Source organism: Rhododendron vialii, chromosome 5a (assembly GCF_030253575.1).
Source record: "Rhododendron vialii isolate Sample 1 chromosome 5a, ASM3025357v1".
Lineage (NCBI taxonomy): Eukaryota > Viridiplantae > Streptophyta > Magnoliopsida > Ericales > Ericaceae > Rhododendron > Rhododendron vialii.
In genome coordinates, this window is record NC_080561.1 from 14,965,823 (window position 1) to 14,982,930 (window position 17,108).

Genomic DNA, 17,108 nt, shown 5'->3' on the forward strand with positions numbered 1-17,108 from the left:
CGTGGGTTTGTTGGCTTTTTTTTGTTTTAACGTGGATTTGTGGGTTCTCCTATGAACTGATTTGTATTATTTTAGTTGAAAAACTAGATCTATACATGATTGGCTCAAGTTTCGACATGTTTCATTATAGTCTGTAATTGAAAATTCCAATTGTTTAGTTTGTTTGACCTGGGTTGAGGATTTTGCTTTCTTTAATCATTGTACCTCAGGAGTGTTTTTTGGTTTGCTCTGTAGATAGTGATTGGATAATGTAAAGAGAACGATGTGGAGATAATGGCAGACATGAGGGTCCCCCAAGTTTGATCACATGTTTTGGTGTTTTAATTTGGCCAACAGGAGTGTTTTCCTCTCTGCAATGTCCAAATTCTAATATGCACCAATCACTATCATCATCATAAGAATATACAATTGTGGGTCATGTTGATTGTGCATCTTATCATAGTTAATTAGTCAATGCACAAGTTTGAGAATCGATGGCCCCATCAGTTGTAGATATTATCGACTAAACCACCTCACATTGGAAATTCGCCTAGGAATTTAAAACTGTGTGCCGGCCCTTAAAATAAGATCGAATGTGGTAGATATTATCAACTAAATTTTTAATTAAATCATTCATGCATTACAAAAATGGTCAATGCATAGTTACGCCAATTTTGAATTACAAAAATGTTTTTTTCTCTTTGTGTGACATACTAATCAAAGCCCATTTTTACACATGTCAAAGAAATGGCCGTTTTTATATGTGGGGGGTAAAGAGTAGAGAATGAGGGGTTTTTTTTTTTTTTTTTGGGTAGGCTGTTTGCGTGCTATGGAACTTTTATGAAGTCCAATGACTAATGGAGCAGACCATAGATCATTTAGATTGGGAAATTTCCTCTACCGAAGGCCATGGGACAAAATGTTGAAGATATTGGGTAGTTTCACGTTAATTTCTCGGTAATTGATAGGTTTAATGATCGACATGGCTATTAATTTGCTTTTATGATCATGGTAAATTTGCCATCATGGTTTCGTTAATTGCCCCTCCATTGGGATGGGGACCATGGGGTAATATTGAAAGCATTGTACATATGTATTCAACCTTGCTTTTCACAAACTAACTATCAATTTTTTATTTAACAGGTCTATTTGTTTTAGGAGTTGAAAATGGTTAAAGAAGACCGTAATGCTGTTCCAAAGCATCCTTGTAATGGATGGATATATTTCTTGTATGTCTTTTTGAGACTTTGAGTATCTTTAATGGCCACAAGTTACAATTCGTTTGGACCACTCATTATTTCTAATATTTGGTTATTTTGTTAAATGTAGTTGAGATTCACTTCTGAAGAGGGTAGGAACAACTTGATTTTGGACTTGATCCTTTGTGGGGAGAACGTAATCAGGAATGAAGTCATCCGAAAGGCTCAAGAAAAATACCACAACACTAGAAGGATAATTTGATACCACGGCGCCTTTGTGGCTTTTGTTGTAAACTTGATTTCAATCATGTTGTAAACTTGATGAATGTGAGGTGCCTTTGTGGCTTTTGTTGTAAACTTGATATGGCAAATACTGCCTTCAATTTAGATCATTCTATTGTTTGCTGCTATTGTAATGGTAACAGCTCGTTGTAATGGTGATCTATTTTGGACAGTTTTCTGTTGCTGCTGCTATTTCTTCTGCTGCAGGTGTTGGGTAATCTGTTGGATGGCTGTTTTGCTATTGAACTGCTGCTGCTGTCCAGGTGTTGTGCTGCTTGCTGCTTTGCTCCTACGGCTGCCTTCTGTTCTGTTATGACTGCTGTTTGCTATTGAACTGTTGCTGGCTGCTATGGTTTGGTTTAAGCTATGTATTTGCTTTGGTTTAAGCTATGTATTCGGTTATGTCTGCTACCCATGTCACTTTTGTACCAGATTGTTTGGTGTGCCATGAACAGATTGTTATGCTCTCAATAACCGTAATTACAAAAAATCTGGGCATGCTTCTCATTTTCATAGCATTACTTACCATTTATACAGGGTGTGCTTACTAAAATCTGGGAATTCTTATAATTTCAATAACAGTACTTAAAAAAATCTGGGCGCTCTTCTCATTTCCATAGCATTACTTACCATTTATACAGGGTGCGCTTACTAAAATCTAGGAATTCTTACCATTTCAATAACAGTACTTATAAAAATCTGAGAATTCAGACGAGTTGTCTTTGTAGAAGAAAAGAGAACTTGGCAGGTAACAATAACGAGTTCTACTAAAGTTTTGAAAGTTTCAATAGAGTGCTTTAGTTCACTTATTTTCTTTTGAGAAACTTCTGTAAATTTCTTTGTTCTTCTTGTACATTGGCCATGGGCTTTTAAAAGACCCTTCGCAAGTTTAATCGACCAGGATCCGAGTTTCCTGCTCAAAATTTTCCTCTTCATTTTATTTGCTTAATCTTTTCTACTACGCTCTTGCCTGAAGTTAAAGTTTTTCCTAGTCACATTAATCAGTAATGGAGGCCGAACCAGATGCCATCTCTAAAAAAGTAATTTTGGTTTTCAGGTGGGCTATGTATTGTCACCCGTACTAAGTATAGCTACTGCATCCTTACATGCTGCTATTGCTCCCAAGTCCCACCATATTTTTTCTTCCCGCTTTACCGCTCTTTCATAGCATTACTTACCATTTATACAGGGTGTGCTTACTAAAATCTGGGAATTCTTACCATTTCAATAACAGTACTTACAAAAATCTGGGCGTACTTCTCATTTCCATAGCATTACTTACCATTTATACAGAGTATCCTAACTAAAATATGGGGATTCTTACCATCTCAATAACTTACATAAATCTGGGCATTCTTCTCATTGCCAAAGCAATACTTACCATATAAATAGGGTATGCTTGCTAAAATCTGGGCATTGTTACCATTTCAATAATCGTACTCACTGTCTTACCATGACTGCTTCGTTCGCTCCGATGATAATAATAATGCGGAATAATACCCCAAGCGTAGGGCTTAACACGTCGGTTGAAGCATAATAAACCGGAAATCCGGGATCGTACCCAAGGGAAAAATTATATGGCTTGGTCGGATTTGTAGATGCAAGTAAGGGCTTTCGGCCTTTAGACGGCCAACTTTGTTTTACTTTGAAAGGTGGAAATAAAAGGGCTAAATTAAAGCGAATTAACTAGGGAAAAGATAGGCTAGGTCTAGGAATTATTAACACCCAAGACTCGAGCTAAACTACACTCTTCACCCAATTACACAATTTAAGATACTTGATTAAAGTTCTCAAGTCGGAAAATCGAATGATTTGAGAACCAAGCTAGCTCTAGAATTCATTTGACAAATACCTCGTGCGAAAGAGCTCTAAGCATCTTATGTGGTGGGTAGTCGACGCTCCCACCTACACAAGATCAAAGAGGTTAACACCTCGGTGATTTATCAAACAAACCCGAACCCCACATCAATTTTCAAATCAAAGTTTGAAGCTTTATTGGGTGTAAAATGCAATTTTCGCCCGGGCCATGAGATGCTAATCATCCCATGACCTAACCCTTGAAACTACTCACCCATATCTAGAGAGATAGGAGCAAGCAAAAATCTAGCTACCATAATGAAATAACAAGACTTGAATTAAACTAGAGACTAAGATAGATCGGGAGAAAATAAACAACTTTAATTAAGGCAACAATAACAAAAATTAACAACTAAGGGCAGAAAATTAAAATATAAGTGCTGGAAAAATGAAGAACAGCAAGAACAATTCAAAATGCAAATTGAATCTAATTCTAGATCTAAAATTAGGTAAGCAAATCTAAGTCTACTTTATCTCCCCCTTTTTACAAAACATTGAAATAAGCTTTTATACTTCTAAGCTCCGCGCCTGGAATATTCCCTAGATGCTCCGAAAATCCCTTCCTAAGCCCCTCGGCATCGATGGCAACGGCCTTAGAAAGCTCTGCTATGGGGCTCGGCATCGATGTAAAACATTTCCTTCCATCGATGCCGAGATGGATAAGAGACTGGACCACTAAGGGGCTCGGCATCGATGGAATGTTTCCCTTGACATCGATGCCGAGGTCAATAACTGAGTGCTTGGCCTTCCTCTTTGCTCGGGCAAATCTGGTGCTGCTCGGGCAATTCCTTGGCCATCCATCTTCTGCTCGGGCGATGACAGGCTCTGCTCGGGCAATGAACCTCTGCCTTGGCCATGACAGGTTCTGCTCGGGCAAAGACATGACTTATGCAACGAGCAGTCCCTTTTGTGGCAATTTACCTACAAAATAGAACTAGGGCACTATACGAGCAAACACGTTAATAATAACTAATAAGTAATTAAATTAGACTAAAACTAGAAACTAGCGCACCCTACATTACATTCTCGGGTGCTTATCAATGACTACAGATAAGTTCTTGTCCAGATCATTACCTTAGTTTTACTGAATTAAAAGATTACAATAAATTTCTTGTCCCTACTCAATGCCTTAATACAAATAAAGGTTACATTTATCCTTCACAATCCTTGTCCGAAATCATCTTCCCATCCTCCAACGTTGCTGCCATGGAACTGGGCTTGCACAGTCTCAGGATTCTTGACCAGTTAGCAGTCTACAAAGTTCAAGTTTGAAAATTAGTAAATGGACAAATAAATAATAGTCTATCAACTAACTAGATAGTAAGAGGCTTATCAAATTAGGGTTGACACTGGATTCACAACCATTGATTGTGTAATCAATGTGCATAAAGGATGAATGATATATCGACGAGTCTCGCCCGGTAAACGATTGTTGGTGAATAACGCTCACATCTTATTCATATGTGTCTTCATCCTCATTCATGTCTCCTAGATTATCTCCATGCACTAATTTGGGGCATTTGGTTCTTATGTGACCAGATTCTCTACAATTGCCATATTTTCTTGTTCTCTACAATGGTAAAAATTAACATACATATGTTAACCACAAATACTATATTACCTACGGTATGGCAAGCAAAACTGTTACCTATGGAGATTACCTACCATTTCCATAATCATAATTACCATAACAAAAGGGTTTTTTACTAAATTCTGGATATACTTACCAGGAATATAGAGAACTTATTCTCCTGATACTTCCTAAATACGGTTTTCATCCGTAGTAAAACTACAATAAAAAGAGGTATAAAAAGCCATAGTAAATGGTAAGTATAACCATAAAAAACGTAAAAATAGCTTCATTAGATTATTGTGAAACACTTATTCGAGATTTTTCAACTTATGATCATTTGGTAAGTTGGTATGAGGTAATCATCACAACTAATTTCAGTTTATTCTTCAAGAAAACTTACTTGGTGAGCTTCTTCAACTTGTTATGGAGGTTCTTCTTAAATCTTCATTTTTTTGGACAAGAGAAGAGATGAATGTGAGCTTTTTGGACAAGAGGAGAGATGAATGGGAGCTAGAGGAGTTAGAGTGGATAAGTTTGCAGGGTTTAAGGTAGGTGTGGAGAAACCTAGTACCATTAATGTCATAATTGGTGGTAGGTAAACAAGGCAATTGACAAACCGTGAATAAGTTTGTGTGGTAAAACTGGTCTAAGTATATAGTCGTTGTTCCCTTATTTCATGGTAAGTATTGTCAATCACATGGTAAGTTTTATCAATGAATATTTGTCCGTCGTAAAAATTCAATTTTTGTGGTATCTCTAGCCATATTCTTTGGTAAGTAATCTTTATTCTATAGTAAGTATAACATTAATGACGGGTAGGTATACATTAATGTATATCACCATTAATGTCTTATTACCCATTAATGTCTTATTACCTACCACATTAAATTTTATTTGGATATATTGTATTACTTTTATGATAAATTAAATAAAAGCAGTCATATTAATAAAATTACTTTTATAAAAGGATCAAATAAATGAGATATTTCAATTTACTGGTTCACTAGTGGTTATTCTTACATTAGCAAAGTGATCAATATTAATCTCAAGGACTATTACTCCTTCATTTGTTAAGTGATCAATGTTAATCATCAAATAACCATTTTTCAAATTTGCTAATTGTGTAACTTGAAAGATTGAAATAGATAAATCTGTGGTTAAGCAGTTAAACAAATTAGTCAACCTACTTTAGACAATTATATTAATTTTTACTAATCACTATCATTCAACATCATTGTTAACTACCACATCTGCCAATTGGCTGAACATATAACCAGATCAATCAATTACAAATGAATCAATTCTCGTTGATTGATCACTGCCAAATATATTAGTATCAACACTATTAGTTATTAGATTTGTAAAATATATCATATTGATCACTATAAACTATATTAATGAATTTGAATGGCCTAATTTCATTAAATACTAGAGAATTCTACAAAATTATTCAATCACTATTATACAAAAATATATTTATCGTACAATGTTGTTGTAACAATCAACTTGTGGCGTCATTTTATAATATATATTAACTATATTTGTAAGCTATCAAAATATTAATAAATATCTTGTTTTTTCCATAATATTTAAAACTAAGTTATTTAACTCAGATACCTTCTAATATCTATAATAAAGGATTATTTAAAAATTAATCAATTAAATACATTTATAATGTCATTTGGAAATTATGAAAAATATTTTTCAAATTTTTATATTTTCATAACCAATTAAAATTAAAATTTTTATATTTTTTAGATAATTCTTCTAATATTTAAATCCCAAAAATTTGCAAATTTTTCCACCAAAAAATCAGATACCCTTTTTTTTTTTACTTAACGGCAACTTATTACCTTACTTAATGGCAACTTGTTACCTGACCAACCGGTTGTAGTAAGCGTTGCCTGTTTGTGTGGTAAGTGTTACCTTATACAATGGTAAGTGTTGCCTTAGTAAATGGTATAAATTGCCTGTTCTGTGGTAAGTAATTCCCCGTTTTTTTGGTCAAAACCACCTCATTTTCAACAAAACCATCCATGTTTTAGTTTTTGGTTTCAATCCAAGGGCTAAGGTTTATCTATTTTCAATCCAATGATTGTAATTTAATAAGAGTATGATGCTCTCATACCACTTGAGAGTATCACATAAGTTTTGGTGAAACAGAGCGATGAAGGTAGACTCTATACGATAGCCTTGCATTGATGTACTCCTACTACTTTGAAAGAATCGTGTCCCTTGTTTTTCATCCAGTCATTACGTGTCAATTTTACATGTCCGGATCCGCACTGGATCCGGTTCACGATCCGCGCCACCGCATATCGTGTCCCTTTAGTAACTCTTCCCTTGTCACTGTAGTTGGGAAATTCCAACAGCGAATAAAGGAAGACACAAAGGAGGCAGCAATGGCTTTTTCATGGCAAGATCTACCGGGCGAAATCGAACTCGACATCCTCTCCAGACTCCCACCCAAATCCATCCTTCGGTCCAGGTGCGTCTGTAAAAACTGGCTCTCCCTCTTCTCAAACCCTAGTTTCATTCACAAACACCTTCTCCATCGCAATCGCACCTCTGACGACGACGACGACACTCTCCTCATCCACAACTGCGCCCGTGATTCCTTGAGACTCCACCACGGCCTCTCCCTCTTGAACTTGGGAAACCCAAAAGACCCTCTCACCTTCAATCTAAACCACCCATTCCCCCAAAGAAACAATCGGTGTGACATGGACCTCGTCGGTTCAATCAACGGTTTGGTTTGTCTCACCTCTAAGACCGACAGCTTGGTTTCGATCCTATGGAACCCCGCTACTAAAGACTGCGTCAACATCCCAACTCCCAACCTCAAGTTCCTCCCAAACCAAGGCGGTTACTCAATTGGGTTCTGCTTCGATTCCCTTAGAAATGACTATAAGATTTTGAACGTTGTTTGGTTCAATGAAGATATGGAACTTCGACCTCGCCCTCGTGTGGAGCTGTACTCGGTTGGTACAGATTGTTGGAGAGAGATTGAGATTGAGGTCGAGACTCCATTCGAATATTTATCCACCAGGTGTGATACAATTGTGAATGGAGAACCGTACTGGTCGGCCTATTTCTACGGGGATCCGTTTGTTAATGTGGTTTGGTTTGATGTGGGTAAAGAGGTGTTCCGAGAGGGGCCGCAGTTTTTGCCGGAGCCCTTCGTTTTTTTGCAGGAGCCCTTCGTTGAATGTCTAGTGAATTTTGAGAATTCAGTGGCGGTGATCGCGAGTGCGGTTTGGCCACCTAAAGGAAATTGGGAAGACAAGATTAGCTTATGGGTGATGGAAGATGATTCTTCCTCATGGAGTATGAAATTCAGCGCTGGACCCTCAAGCTTTATGACGCTTGTAGGATGTTCAAAGAAGGGAGAGATTCTGTTTAGACTCTTTGGAGAACATGTGCTGCAATTGTACAATCCCAAAACACAAGAAACTTGCAATATTGAGACTGATTTGGAGGGTTTGAGAATCGAATTTGAGAAATTTAAATTCCAAGTTAGTAACTATACAGCCAGCTTAGTTCCAATCAGGGGATTCAAGCAAGTTGAAAAAGAAGGAACTGTTGGTAAAAGAAGGAAAATTGAGCATTAAGTTGCTTAGACAAGAACTGGGGGTTTATTAACAAGGACGGAAGGGTATTTTGTATGGTTTGTAAGGCTAATGTATTCAGTTTTTTTTGTTCTTTTTGATAACCGGATGTCCGGGCCAGATCCACTAATTTTGGGGCTCCGAAGTTAATGAGTGAACAAACCTTCCACTGTTTATATTTGTAAAGCTTTTATGTTATGTATGCTTTTTAAACTTCATGGTGTTTTTTACGAGCTTCGACTTTGTTGAAGAGGATCATGTATTCTTCTTCCCTTTTCTCTTTCCTGAACCCTCTCCTTGTGTACATCTGCGTCTTCTCCTCGTCCTCTACCCTGTCTTCTCTCTATTCCTTGTGGATCCGAGTTGAAACCCGCACTCTTTTTTATTGTGAGGGATAGATAGTCTCCTTTCCCTTCAATTTTAGTTTGACTAGCTCTAATCTGTGGAGGATTAGTTGAATGGCACTGAAATGACAGCCGATGATGACGTCGGCCTCTTATACTACAATGGCAGACAACTGGGATGAAGGTAAACTGCATTCAGACGAAACACAAGAAACAAGCAATATTCAGATTTATTTGGAGGGTTTGAGATCCAAAGTTAGTAGTAGTATTAAATTTAGATTCCAAGTTAGCGACTACACGGCCAGCTTAATTCCAATAAGGGGATCCAAGCAAGCTGAAAAGGAAGGAACCACTGGTGGCAGCGGACTCCTATGTTCAGCACAGCGAAGGTGACAACCAGCATGGGTTTAAGCTTGATTTAGTGATGATTATTTCCGATAGCACTTCTTTGAATAGAATGGTTGTTTTCAGCTCCATGGATTTTTTTTTTCTTGTTCTAGTTGTGTAGGTGTTGATACCTTTCGGGTCTCCTTGTACTTTTCCTTGCTTGGTTTGCTAGTTCAAAGCAAACAAGCAAGCAACGACATACTACATACAATTCCCTGGCAACCGGAGTGCAAGATTGGGGCAGGTGGTTCCCTCATTAAATACAAACAACTACTACTAGCATATGACCCACAGATAGAACTGAAAGCATAGAAGCAAAGGTAGAAATGAAACTGAAAGGAAAGCCCGAAAATGTACCCATTGAAATCTAGAAAGGGGAGGGGGCAGGGGCAAAAGGGAAGAAGGCTGTTCCAAATTGAAAGGAAAAGCCCAAAATGTACAGAATTACTAATGTTGTGTCGACAGAACAGGCCCATATATCTAGATACTATTTTGTGGCCCAATACCTTTGAACTTAGACATATTTTACCCCAAAAAGCATCTAAAGTTTACAAAAATCACCTTGTCAAATATGAAATTTAATGGATGTGTCTCATGTGTCCCCTGCGTGGTGTGTGTCCCTAGACTGTCCGACACGAATACTATAATCCCAAGGAGTGTTGGTATTCCATAGGTGAATATTGTTTAGTGGGTGGTCAATAATCGAACCCACCACCAAGCAAGGTGTTGTGGAAATAGCCGTGAAGAAGAAAAGAGAAACAAAAAAAAAGACATCGTCCAATGAAAAGGTCAAGGTACAAGTTCTTCATTATTTGTTGCTTACTATTTTTTTTTTTTGAACAACTTACTAGTTAATTTTGACATATAGATTTATTCAATGCATATGTAATAGTCATATTTGTTGCTAATTTCAGGAGGTTGAGAAGATTACAGTTGGCCATGGGTTCGGGACACAAGAGAGTGTTGTAAATCCATCACCTTGATGGCTATATATGTACATGAAATCCATAGGACAACTTTGTCCAATTTTTCCAATTAAATCCCTCAATTTGGTACACGTCACCTTTTTCAGGGGTAAATTAGGTTTATTTACCTGTTTCTTAAAGATTACTTTAGAGGGTTTTTGGACTTTTGATGTTTCCGTCCATGTCCCATTTTTTGTATTGTAATTTGTCTTTTTATGGCCGTTGTTGCAGGGATAGTTTTGATTTTTCTTGTGATCTGTCACTATCTTTCCATGGTTTGAGTTGGTCACAAGTTTGGTGTTTGATTTTAATGGTATTCTTTGATCTTAATACTACAATCAACCACAACACCATGGAGTTAAGGCTGTGGAGGTGTTGAAGGAGACCTTGGATGTATCATTTAAAGGCAACTACAAACAACCACGACCCCGTGGTGGTGTTTCCTTAAATTCAACCCCATTGTGGGCGATATATTCTATAAATACCAATGGAGAGATATGTGTTTGTACCATATTTTCCTTTAGTTTTGTGTTCGGTGGTTTCGTTATTGGGTAAGTGATGTTGAATGTGATCTTTCTCCTGTTTTCGAATAGAAGTGCCACTATGGTATAATCTGTGCTTGCTTGTTACTTATTCGTTCTTGCTACATTATTGTAGCGTTTTCCCCATGGGTGCATGACAGGGAAACATTGCTGGTTGCTTTTACTTTAACGAAAATTTGTACACCATATTGCCATGTAGATTAGTCTCTGTGTGGTAGAAGCATATCCTTCCAGTTGTAAATGGGAAATGTGCTGGAAACTAAAGTTATTCATTTTTCTTGTCATTCTTGTTTGCTGTTGATCAGATAGAAGAGCAAATTCAGCAGGTAGGTTGTATGCTTGTCCGTTGTCCATGCAAAAATTGGGGTCTATTGAGTGATGATTCTTTCAATTGTTTGCAGGCTGATGGATTTGCGCAGTCCTTTTGTTTGTTGTGTGTACGAGATGTATCCCCCTTCTATGCGCCTTAATGGTGGTTTTTATTCTTTAAAAACAGCTGACATTTTGCTCAAGTTATTGTTTTTCTAGATCACCCAAACGATAACGAGAAAAAAATCCTGCATAGTTTCTGCATTACTATGATGACCCATGGCTGGGCATAGATAGTAAATTCTGTGTATTAGGTGATAGTCTATTGGTTTATTTTTCACAAAAACTTCAAAATTGCTGGTTGGAGTGTTGGACTATGGGTCGTTCCATTATTTTAGCCTCAGATGATTATTGTGATTTTGAATTACTTTGGTTAGTTAAAATAATTATGAGGCAGATGAATTTGAGCGTCTAGACAATTTGATTCTTTGATGGTATGTGATAAATTCCCGGTGACGTTCCAATAAGGATTGGCCCCTACCTATTTGTTACAGTATCTGTGCATGTAGTCTTGTCTTAGATAGATAATAATCTTGAGCCATCTACTCTTTCCTTAATATTCTTTTTTGCCCCTTTTGCCTCTATAAGTTGTAGTATTAAAGGCCACATCGAAAGAGTAATCAAGAGTAGGTTGATCTTAGCATCATTGGGTGCCATCTTTTGTTTGCGTTGGAATGTTGCTTTCACAAGATGTGATGAAATCTGATTCAGAAAATGATGATTTTGTTATGCATCTTTCGTTAAGGCTCTTTCTTCAAAGCAACATGGATAAAAAGTCAAGTATTGCCGATTGAAAATTACCAAGTGATCAAATGAGGGTATAAACTCAGTTGTTGGCAATCATAATTATAAAGATGTTAATGTTCTAAAAAACTTAGTGCATCCTTTGCTTTATTTTGTTATGCATCTCTGATCTTTAAGATCATGAAGCCTTTGGTAGAAGCACAAATTGGAACTATGTTTTCTTGTAAAAGAAACAGGAAAAGCATGCTCTTATCGGATTGGCTTTTCAATTTTTTTTTCCCTGGATTGATTCCTTGTAGGCTGAAGTATACTCTATTTCCTACTGGCTACAGATGGAAGTTTTGTAGTAGAACATGAAAAATAAGATCTCACCAGGTGTAATATGTTGGTGCAGGTGAATGTTCCAAAGACGAAGAAGACATGCTGCAAGTCGAAGGAATGCCGAAAGCACACCTTGCATAAGGTAACACAATACAAAAGGGAAAGGATAGCTTGGCTGCACAAGGCAAGCGCCGTTATGATCGCAAACAATCAGGGTATGGTGGGCAAACTAAACCTGTTTTCCACAAGAAGGTAATAACCCTTTCCTTGCATTCTGTTCATTATTTCGCGTGGCAGTATATACTTTAGAGTTGTGTTTATATGTACTCCAGGAAGAGCCCTATCATATATAAATGTTTTATCTTGCCATGTTAAAATAGAAATTGAGTTCGAAAATGTTGACCCTTGTCTCTGTTTTTCCTTATAGGCAAAAACTACGAAAAAGATTGTGCTGAGGCTGCAATGCCAGGGCTGCAAACATGTATCCCAGCACCCAATCAAGGTTAATTCCTCAACTTACAGACCTTTGCTCTTACGTTTTGTTATTGGCCAAAATGATCACCAAAATGCCATTGTTTTCGCAGAGGTGCAAACACTTTGAGATTGGTAGAGATAAGAAAGGGAAGGGGACTTCTCTTTTTCTAAATGGCAATCTGCGGAAAACAGGACTTGCAGTCTTATTATAGTGCTAAGTACCTTGCACTTTTTTTGTTCTTAATTTGTGTCCGTGCTTAGAGATTGTGGCCTTTTTGCGTTTTCATTGGAGTTTCTGATGTCTCTCTCGAGGTTGATTGCAGTTGTAATATTTCAATCTGATGAATGTTCTTGCAAGGTTACTGATATGCCTCAGATGAACAGTTTTTGTTTAATTTTTGGTTAGACTTTTATGAATATCTCTGCAGTTGCTAGATTTTTCTGCACATATTGGAAGACACTACGGTCCCTTGAAAAGAGGGCAACATGGCAACATTTTTCTGTATTACAGCATGATTCTAGCCCTCATTCTGCATTTTGCTGGCCAAGCAATGAGAGAAACGACTGGACTGCACCACTTTTGACCAGTTAAAATTGCAGTCCGACGCTGCAACGAGATTACAAGGGGGAAAAAATTGGAAAGTATATGTTGGATTTGGGCCTATTCCTACTGGAGTTGCTCAGAGTTTTGAGTGTGCTATGAATGAAACGCATGTGCTGTAACCTAGGGCCTTCCTGGAGTGAACTTTTTTCTCTATACTGCTAAGTCTTTCCACCAAGTGAGGTGGAGCCCACGTCGAGTGATGGGGAAGTGTCGTGGAGCATGAAATAATCTAGGGATACAACACTCAATCATAACACCAACCCTGCCTGTTTACAAGGCACATCATGACTAGTAATGGGAGAATTACCACTTTGAAACTACTTTGCAATCACCATTCTTGTAGTGCCACATCACCTTGATGGCTATATATGTACATGAAATCCATAGGATAACTTTGTCCAATTTTTCCAATCAAACCCTTCAATTTGTTACACGTCACCTGTTTTCAGGGGCAAATTAAGTCTATTTACCTGTTTTTTAAAGATTACTTTAAGGGGTTTTGGGACTTCTAACGAATTCCCTCCATGTCCCATTTTTTGTATTGTATTTTGTCTTGTTATGGTCATTGGGGCAGGAATAATTTTGATTTTTCCCTTCATATGTCACTATCTTTGCCGTGGTTTAAGTTGGTCAAAACTTTGGTGTTTGAACTTAATGGTACTCTTTGATTTTAATACTACAATCAACCATAGCACCATGGATTTGTGACTGTGGAGATGTTTGGCGTTGAAGGAGACTTTGATGTCTCGTTAATGCAACCATTTCAACCGTATTCAAACAAGGGGTGAATGCAACTATAAATAACCACAACATTTTGGAGGTGTTGTCTTAAATTTAAGCCCATTGTGAGCGATATCCATCACCTTAATGGCTTCTACAAATACCAATGGAGAGATGTGTGTTTTTGCCGTAGCTTCTTTAGTTCTCTGTTTGTTGGTTTCTTTATCGGGTAAGTGATCTTGAATGTGATCCTGAATTTTGTTGTGATTGTTAGAGGTGTTTTCTGTTTGGCTCTATATATTTTTTTATTAACATAGCAATGGGGCTCTCAACTCCATTCCTTCTGTGTTGGCCTCGAGGTGAGCTCACAATCTTTTGATACAAATTTGGAGTATTTTCACCTAAAGTATTCAAAATATAGAATGTCAGCGTTGTGGAAATTTTATGGAAAAAGTCATTATATATAATTAGTTATGATTGTTATGCAATGTTTTTTGAAAAGATTGTGGGATGGTTTTGGGTAAGACAAAAGAGGAATACGAGATCTCATACTGATCTTTGCTTTTGTTGAAAAGGGTTCACCCGATTTGAAGGCCGGAAAAGAAGCGTTGTGAAAATTTTATGGAAAAAGTCATTATATATAATTAGTTATGATTGTTATGCAACGTTTTTTGAAAAGATTGTGGGATGGTTCTGCGGAAGACAAAAAGAGGAATACAAGATCTCATACCGATCTTTGCTTTTGTTGAAAAGCGTTCACCCAATTTGAAGGCCGGAAAAGAAGTTGCAGACTATTTGGGTACTGTTCACCAGGAATTTACTTTCACTGTACCAGTATCAATACAAAGAATTTCACCTTCCCAACCTCAAGTGTCTTGTGTCCTTCTTAGTTATTTAAGATGAAAAAATTTGTCTTTGGGCATGTGGGCAGGATGGCATTGAAGATGTCATTTACCATATTGAAACATATGATGTGACGACAATAAAGGCAAGCACTCCTATGTTCCTCATGTCCCGTAAAATTAAGTCGTTGGGAGTGAAGATGGCAAAATTAAGTCGTTGGGAGTGAAGATGGCCTTGCCCGTTGAAGGCTCTGATGAGGTTTTCGGTGGGTATTTATACGTCCACAAGGCACCCAACAAAGAAGAATTCCACCGCGAGACTTGTCGCAAGGTATTAAATCTTTGTTTCAATTACGGGACTATTTTGGAAAAAAGGGAGACTTTGTGGGCTAATCTTCTTGTAACAGTTCCTATGCGGCTATAATCTATGATATAGGAGGGGTGCAAATTACCCTTCAATCCTACAAAGTCAACTATCTTTCACCTTTCATATGTATCGGAAAAGTGAGATGGTTCTTGTTTTGGTTTTTTGTTTGCAGATAAAAACTCTCCATCAATATGATTGCTTGAGGGCTAACAAAGCAACGTCTGCTTGGGGACTAGAAGCTCGGGTCCCCTTCCTGGATAAAGAATTTATCAATGTTGCGATGAGCATCCACCCCGAGTGGAAGATGGTAAAGACTTCGATCCAATTAGTTTGGTATGTAAAAAACTAATGTACTTTATTCGGAGGATTCACTAATTTTCATCAAACATGTTTCAGATTAATCGAGAAAAAGGGCGAATCGAGAAGTGGATTCTGAGGAGGGCCTTCGATGCGATGATGATGAACACCCCTATTTGCCAAAGGTCAACAATCCCAAATCAGAACACTTCTGCATTTAAACTCTTGCTTTGGTGAATGTGCTTAGATTAGCATGTCCTGTTTGATGCCCTGCAGCCTATTCATTCTTTACAGGCAGAAAGAGCAATTCAGCGATGGTGTCGCCGTGTCGGCTACAGCTGATAAACAACACGTAGTCATCTCCTACCTTTCATCCTGTTTTTAACGGATATACATTGTAATCGATGCGGTTATATTTGCGTGTTTCTAATGCTATTTCACTTTCAGGTGACCAATAAAATGATGCTTAATGCTACACACATATCTACCCCCACAGCACCCCAACCACAAAGGAAGCCTACTACTACTGAAATGACCTTTTGAGAGGCTCTTTCCACTGGTGATTAATCCAAAATCAAATTAAATCTCCATAAACCCTTCACATTATTGTCATGATTAGTAACCCTTATTTAAATTTTTTTCGTATTTGTCAGCTTTTCGTCAAATTTTTTTTTGAAGATTATTACATCGTCATGACAAGAGGAATCTAAAAAGTAAAAAATTATAATCGAAATCCAAATTTTTTTTAATAAAGAAGAAAAAATTGACTTATTGGCTTATTTTTGTCTTTATTCAAAAAAATTAGGTTTCGATCATAATTTTTTACTTTTTAAATTTCTTTTGTCATAACGATACAATAATCTCCAAAAAATTGACGAAAAACTAAAAATACCAAAAAAAATTTGAATAAGAACAAAAAAATAAGCCAGTTGGCTTATTTAGCCGAACAGGACCTAAGTAAATTAAGCGTTCTGTAAGTTATTCCAATAAGTAGTGAGTCATCACAAATGGCGATCGAGCAAGTTGTGTAATCAGAAATCGACACTTGTGGGGCATGTATTTAACATGAATCCAAGAAAAAAATTCCAATGGACAAGAGTAAAATAAGAAAAAAATTGCACTCTAATCAAGAACAAAATTAATAGGTCAGATTGACTTGTAGCTTGTTTATTTTGATAGTTTTTATTTCCAAATTTATTTTCTACTGAATTTTTTTGCATATTTTATTGAGAGAATTTTTTTTTTTTTTTTTGGATTTCTTAGGCAGCAACACTGTAGAAAGCAACTAGGGATATGCAAAAGATAATAACCCGCCAAATCAACTAACCCTAACCGGCCCATGATTGGAGAGGATGAACGAGCTAAATTGAGCGGTTGCTAAGATGTGTGGTGACGTATTTTTTTTATTGCAGATCAAATCTTGTCCATTTGTCATGAACACATCTCGATCTCCTAGGTATACATGTGTGTGTGTTTTGAAGAATACATACATATATGTGTGTTGAAAAACATTACTTACATTGTCATTCAACTTGTAAAGTATGTTTTCTGTAACGCCCCTCGTTTTTTCAATAAATAAGCTCCAAAATACATTGTGTTTTATACACTTCTAGGCCCCTATTTTCTCTATAAAC

At 37.1% G+C, this 17,108-nt stretch overlaps 1 protein-coding gene and 2 pseudogenes across 1 annotated transcript; all 3 read left to right on the top strand.

Annotated features, from left to right (window-relative positions):
* The first annotated feature begins 7,160 nt into the window (after window positions 1-7,160).
* LOC131327617 (putative F-box protein At1g32420) lies at window positions 7,161-8,501 on the top strand. The gene has a single exon (XM_058360766.1). It carries the CDS (start codon window positions 7,161-7,163, stop codon window positions 8,499-8,501), a length of 1,341 nt encoding a protein of 446 aa, XP_058216749.1.
* A 3,715-nt stretch (window positions 8,502-12,216) lies between these two features.
* LOC131327166 (large ribosomal subunit protein eL42-like) lies at window positions 12,217-13,012 on the top strand (annotated as a pseudogene).
* A 1,103-nt stretch (window positions 13,013-14,115) lies between these two features.
* On the top strand, window positions 14,116-16,017 carry LOC131327618 (asparagine synthetase [glutamine-hydrolyzing]-like; annotated as a pseudogene).
* The last annotated feature ends 1,091 nt before the right edge of the window (window positions 16,018-17,108 follow it).

What these genes read in the sequence shown, in the direction of transcription:
- LOC131327617 (XM_058360766.1), top strand. Translation starts at nt 7,161, where the DNA reads ATGTCCGGATCCGCACTGGATCCGGTTCACGATCCGCGCCACCGCATA.